This window comes from Nematolebias whitei, chromosome 10 (assembly GCF_014905685.2).
Source record: "Nematolebias whitei isolate Nwh7 chromosome 10, NemWhi1, whole genome shotgun sequence".
NCBI classification, from domain to species: domain Eukaryota; kingdom Metazoa; phylum Chordata; class Actinopteri; order Cyprinodontiformes; family Rivulidae; genus Nematolebias; species Nematolebias whitei.
The window spans coordinates 40,306,041-40,313,026 of NC_056507.1; the positions used below are offsets into that span (position 1 = coordinate 40,306,041).

Consider the following 6,986-nt stretch of genomic DNA (forward strand, 5'->3'; position numbering starts at 1 on the left):
CGAAAAGGAGAAACATCTAAAAACAATGCAGAAAAACTGGTTCATGCATTTGTCAAGTCTAGACTGGACTATTATAATGGTTTATTATCTGGGTGTTCAGTTGATCCAAAATGCTGCTGCCAGAGTCTTAACTGGAGTTAGTAGGAGAGATCATATCTCTCCAGTTCTAGCTTCCCTCCACTGGCTCCCTGTCAAATCCAGAATAAAATTCAAAATCTTACTTCTGACCTATTATTATTATTATTATTATTATTATTGACCTTATTGGGGGCGGCTGTGGCTGAGTGGTTAGAGCAGTCGTCCTCCAATGCAAGAGTTGGGGGTTCGAATCCACCAGCAGACACATGCTGAAGTGTCCCTGGGCAAGACACTGAACCCCTCATAGCCTCTGATGTGTGTCCCATCAGTGTATGAATGTGAGCTAAAGCAATGGTTAGTCTCATTAGAATGATTTGTTCAATTAGCTTTGTAGAGATCTAGTAGAGCGCTGTATGAATGGGTAGATGAGGACACAGATTGTAGTGTAAAGCGCTTTGAGTATCTTGAAATAAGATAGAAAGGTGCTGTATATGTACAGTCCATTTACCATTTACCTACAAAACCTTAGCTCCATCTTATATTACAGATCTTATTGTTCCATATTTCCCTAACAGTGCACTTCATTCTCAGACTTACTTGTGGTTCCTAGATTTTCCAGAAGCAGAATGGGAGGAAGATCTTTCAGTTATCAGGCTCCTCTTGTGGAACCAACTTCCAGTTTCTGTCCATGAGGCTGACACATTGTCCAGTTTTAAGATTAGGATTAAGACTTTCCTTTTTGATAAATCCTATGTTAGGGTTGGCTTGTTATGCTGTCTTAAGCTTAGACTACTAGAGAACAAATTGACCTAATTTCCTCTGGAAAATCCTCTCGCTCTCAGGACATTATTAAATGTAGTGTTCCCTCAGTGCAGACTGAACTAGGCAAAAGGGCCTTCTCCTACTCCTCTCCTGTTTCCTAGAATATCTTGCAAGAAGATCTGAAGCTTTCGACTTTGACCTCTCTAAGTGGCTTTAAACATCTGTTAAGTCCATGGCAAAAACCAATGCACTTATGTTCCTGTTTTTAGTTTTCTACACCTCCTTACAATCTAGCTGTTTTTTGCTACTTTTCCTTTTAATTATCCTTTTAATTACCATTTATTTTCACTTGTTAAAAAAAAAAAAAATTGTTTGCATCTTTTATGATTGTCTATTGTTGTCTTTGTTGTCCACTGTTGTCATCACTCTTTGTTAAAATCAGTTCTCTCTTGTAAATGAGTCAGCAAGTGTCAATGGAATTAACTGTATAAATAAAGGTTGAATGAATTAGAATTTTATTCACGACAAAAGCTTAACACCTGAGCAAACGATTCAATAGTTTTGTTAGAATGTTGTGTAATGTTTCTTTTGATAACTTTAATCACGTAGACTTTGTTTTAATTTGAGCCGTCATCAGCTGCTGTCTCTCCATCTGTGTGTCTGGGTGGTCCTGGAACAGCTAGACCACCTCTGTGTCTCTTTTTGCAATTCACACACTTGTCACTGCTTCCTCCTCTCACGTTGTAAATCTTGGTTATTGGTTAAAATGGCCTTAGATTAGTGTTAATGTGCACTCCCATGTTATCACTGTGATGATTTCTAGGCAGGAGACCCATTTGGTGCAGGCAGGAAGGCAGGACTCAGGGAATATAAATCAATAATTTATTCTTTACAAAACAAAGATGGCCGACGGGGCAGCAAACTTACATAAATCATGGGGCAGGACGCAGGACACAAGGAGCAGGGCACGAGGAGTATCACAGTGAGACACAATGACCAGACAATGAGGGACGCAGGCAAACAAACTTAAATACACACACACTAACAAGACCAACACAGAACACCTGTGAAACATCACAGGTGCAGACATCAGGGGGGAACAGACAAATATGGAACACTAGAGGGAGACAGAGACCAGGGAAAGCACAACACTTAACAATCGCCACACCTTTCCTGCCTCTTGATCCTGTGGTTCTGTACATGTTTTTTGGCGTTTCGTCTCAGTGTGAGTGATTAACCCTTTGCTGATCTCTGTTTGTTCTCCACAGGAGATTGTGCTAGTGCTTTTCTTTGGAACGGAGTATGTGGTCCGGCTGTGGTCGGCAGGCTGCCGCAGCAAATATGCAGGCATCAGAGGACGCCTCCGCTTCATCAGGAAGCCCATATCAATCATAGGTGCTCCTGGTTTTCTCATTTTTTTTCTGATTAACACAATAAATATCTTACTGTAGGCTCCTAGAGTAACGCCAGAGATAATCAGTGATCATAGTTCTGCATGTGTGTGCACCTGTGCCCTTATCATGGGCAAAACATCTCATGAACCAGTGGATGGTTTTTATTGAGAACGTCAGAAAGTATTTGTTGGATGTACATCTACTGATTAACTTTGGCATTAGCTTTTGGATGTAGGTGTCTGTTAGCTAACTGTCTGTTAGCAAAATATCTCATGAATTCCCTAACATATATTTCTGTAAAACTTTAGAAGATAATCATTAGAGATACATCTACAACTGATTAACTGTTTAGTCACTCTAATTCAAGATGGCCACCACAAATAGTTGAATTTAAACAATATAAAAATGGCTATATCTCAGTCAGTTTTACAGATATTGAACTAAAAGTTAGTGTGGTAGTAGCTGATAGTCAACCTCTTATGCATCAATTCTCTTCATAAGATGATTATAATTTGAACCTCTGACATGGAAGGTGGTAGAAAAGGTGTATTCCTATGAACACTTTATTTGGTAAATGTTTTATATTTGAATTGAAACTAAGCTAAAAGTCTTTAATTTTGCTGCTAAATTTTCACAGATTTAATAGTGGTCATTGCCTCCATCATTGTGCTTGGTGTTGGGTCAAATGGCCAAGTGTTTGCTACGTCAGCCATCAGGTACAGTAAGGAGCTTGTTAGGGATTAAAATATTTACATGTAGTTAAAGTTGGGTCAAAATTTTATGACATGATGGGTGGATTTTTGTATCGCAGGGGCATCCGTTTCCTCCAGATCCTGCGTATGCTCCATGTGGATCGTCAGGGAGGAACATGGCGACTCCTGGGATCTGTTGTTTTTATCCATCGACAGGTAACAACATGGATCCTTACGGTTTATTCAGTTTGGAGAATGTTGGTCAAAACCCTAAAAGTTGTTTCAGATATCACCATTTATCAATCTAGTCTCAATGTTTATAAGCGAACAGTATTTCAACTCATAGAGGACAGATTAAAAATATAATCACTAAGCCTGTCGCAATAAAAAAAAATTATCAATTAATCGCAAGGTAAATGAAAATTATCGACCTCATTTTCATTTATTGACTATCATTTCTTCATGTCTCTCTTTCTACTGAAGACACTGGATGACAAAATGCTAAACTCCAGTGCTCTTCACTGACCCCTCCCTTTCTCTTTAAAATCCATTTTGACTGTCAAAAATTGCATTTTTGCATTGCTAAAAGCATCTAAGATGAGAAGCTAAGGTAACAGGCCGACCTCGTGAAAAAACCTCTGTCTTGTCGAAGCTCCAAAATTCACGGTTGAAACCCATGCCTTCGTGTAAAATGTGGTTTTTCTCTGCAAAAAGAAGCTGAGAATTTGTTTACTGTAATCGGTAAAACTTATTTACTGATTTTTTTTAATTAAAAACCACACTGAGTATTCGCCATTTTCAGAACCAAATACAGACAGCCCATGTCACGTCAAGGGGCCTCCCTCCCATTTTTGTGGTTAACCACTTATGAGCCACTGAAAAGAGATCCAGGAAGTGGCTACAAGAAGAAGTTGATAGATTGCCTGAAAATGTTGAAACAAGCCAAGGCTATTGACTATATTCTGTACCACAGACTGTACCCAGGGGAGGCGACACCTAGTCTGTATGGTTTACCTAAAATTCACAAACAAGGTGTACCATTAAGACCAATTGTCAGCATGATTTACTCTGTCATTTACAATGTTTCCAAATATCTGGTGTCTGTACTCATTCCTTTAGTTGGCACCTCACAACACCACATACAGGTGTAGTGAACTAGACCTCCGACATCAATCTGTCTCTGAAGACCTTCAGGGGACAGGAACTGTTATTTCATTGATTTGAATCCAGAAATACAAATTATATCATCAAGAGACTATTTAATTGTATCCTGAACTAATCAATTGAAAGAACACTTTTATTTTACATTATCATTACTATTTTACAATATCTTGATAATCAAAAGTGTGTTTAGTTCATACCATTTCTAAATGTTGAAGTAAACCACTCATTTAAATCAACTGTGAAACATTATTAATGATTTTTAAACCTCATTAGACTTGGATCATACAAGTAAATGTCTATTTACGAAGTAAGTGTGCATTCACTCTTCTGTCTGTTTGAGGAGTGGACCTGATGTCGGTCGAAAGTCAGAGACAATTAATAAGAACAAATTGCCTTGTTTTTAAATCTCTCAGACAGTAAATAACTGGCTGGCACCTGCTTTCTCTCACTTCTTCAAAATATTTCTCTGTCTGTACTAACCGTTCTTAAAACATTTCTGCTGTCTGTTGACTTCTAATAACCCTCTGACATCACTAAAACTACACCCCTGCTGGTTGTTTCAACCAATCAGGAAGTACCAAGTGACAGGAAGTGGATACCCTTTAAAAGGCAACACTTCTTGAAACTATTCAGTCTTTTCCAGTCTTTTGGTCTTTCCAGTCTTCCTGGAACTTTCAGTCGAAGATGAGACTCAGTCTGATGGAGTCTTACAGCTGAACTAAATAGCTGATGGATTGGACCATGTGCCAAGGGTCCCTCCATTTCAGCGGAGTCCCAGCTGCCTCGCTGTGACTCACCCCGAGCAGTACATGCTCTCAACTTTGAAGGAAGCTTATTCTGTTGATCGGAGCATATGGAACTACTTCTAAAGATTCTCAGCCACCCTGACCGGAGACGCTGAAAAGGTAGCATGCCAATGGACATCTGTTCCGGAGTTGATGTATCCACCACCTCAGATAACAAGCCGTTGACGCCCTGAGTGTACCGGAGGGCTGAGCTGGATTCGGAGGAAGGGTGCCATTTTCTGGTTCAACACATCTTCCCTCATCCATCTAAACCTCCTCTTTAAATCTTTAAACTTCTATTCTCCTTCTCTTTAAACTTCTATTCACCAGTAAATCAAGCTAGATGCCTTCAGAGATGAATCAGTCTCAATCAGTAATCTTCTGTTGTCTTGTTTAGTAAATTGTGCCAAGTTTATTAATCAGAAACAGATCAGCAAATCAAGTGTGCATGTTTTGATGTTAAATTTTGATTCTGTTAAATAAATGACCACATTTATTCTGATGGGTCAAAGATAAATTACGTCTCATGCCACTAATTACCAGTCCACGCCACAAGTTATCTTGGTCACATGGCAGAAATTTAACTCGAAAAAGAAAGAATCTATTGTAATTAAACAATTAATATTCTTTGTGCTTGAACTAGCTTTAAGAATAATTAATTAGTAGTATGTTACAGTGCAAGCTGTCCCTGCATCACTACACAGAACACCATGGACTTTGTGGATAAGGTGAGGGATGTCATCATGGAGACTGATGAAACAATGGCCTCTTTTGATGTCACATCACTCTTTACGTGCATTCCTGTTGATGATGCAGTAGAGGTGGTCCGTTTAAGATTAAAATCAGACACCACTCTGAGCAGCAGGACCACGCTTTCCACAGAGCAACTGTGTCAACTCTTGAAACTGTACCTGCGGTCAACCTACTTCACATATGGGGGCCAATATTATAGGCAGAAACATGGGTGTGCTATGGGTTCTCCAGTTTCTCCTATTGTTGCCAACCTGTACATAGAGGAGGTAGAAAAGAGAGCCTTGACGTCCTTTTCAGGGACACCACCAAGTCACTGGTGTCAGAGATCTGATGGCAGAGGATCCTACACACAAACTCAGAAAGGTTTTTAAAATGTTTATTGAGTAAATAAACAGCTTCTGGTGTTTCAGATCCAGGGGCAGGAACTGTATCTAAAATGATACAGAAGGGAAAGGTTAGTGTTTGACAGAATAACGAGTAGTTATCTAAATACAGACAGTCTGATGAAACACTAACCTTTCTTGTTGTAACGGGACGCTCCAGCGGAGACACAGAGCTGCAAAGACTAAGGGAAGTCCAGAGGCATATTCGAGGATGAGCAGGGTTCATACACAGGATCAGAAGAGGAGACAGTACCGATAGGGAGAGGCAAAGGCAGAGGTATTCCAAGATGGCGCCGGTGTGTAGGGCTGCCCGTCTCTCGCTCTCTGCTTGTATTGTATTTTTGTTATTTTTACAATGGTTTGTGCAGTGTGCCGAGTCATATTTTCAGTATTATCGTCAGGCACTTTTGGAGCTCCGTACATTTGCTGAAATTCCCGCTGAGTTTTTGAACAGCGGCCAGCACTCTCCTCCACCGGTCCTATCTGAGATTCCTGCATTCCTTCTGCGTGACCCTGGTCTTTCTCCATGGAGGAAACGTCACAGACGTCGTGGGAAGCGTGCAGGGATTTTGGTGAAACTGAGGCAAAGTGTGGATTATTCTATCAGGACTCGCTCTGGATCTCATCACCTCCTCTCTGACCCATGGTGCTCCAGGGGCCCGGCTGCTGGCCAGCTGCCCGCGCGCTCAGTCCATGTGAACACCTGGAGTTGTTTACCTGTGCGCCGCACCAGCAGACCAGGAGGAGCTGTTCTTCAAAACCTGCGCCCGCTGGCACGTGCGTCTCCCTCCACGGCCGTGCCTGTGTTGGACCATATCAGGATGTGTTTAATCAACGCAAGGTCTGTTTCCAACAAGACATTTATCCTCAATGACTTTTTTAAAGATCAGGAGTTGGATTTTCTATTCGTCACGGAATCTTGGATTTTTGATGGTGAGTCTAGCGCCTTGGTGGAACTACTACCCCCGGACTGTC

At 40.8% G+C, this 6,986-nt stretch overlaps 1 protein-coding gene across 1 annotated transcript in view; it reads left to right on the top strand.

The window, feature by feature from the left end:
• Positions 1-1,774: 1,774 nt before the first annotated feature.
• The window catches only part of kcnq1.2 (potassium voltage-gated channel, KQT-like subfamily, member 1.2), a 153,301-nt gene continuing 148,089 nt past the window's right edge, over positions 1,775-6,986 (top strand). The window contains exons 1-4 of the mRNA XM_037683742.1: positions 1,775-1,822; positions 2,109-2,235; positions 2,872-2,950; positions 3,046-3,142. Of these exons, the coding sequence (XP_037539670.1) occupies positions 1,775-1,822; positions 2,109-2,235; positions 2,872-2,950; positions 3,046-3,142 (351 nt within the window). The remainder of the gene's footprint in view (positions 1,823-2,108; positions 2,236-2,871; positions 2,951-3,045; positions 3,143-6,986) is intronic.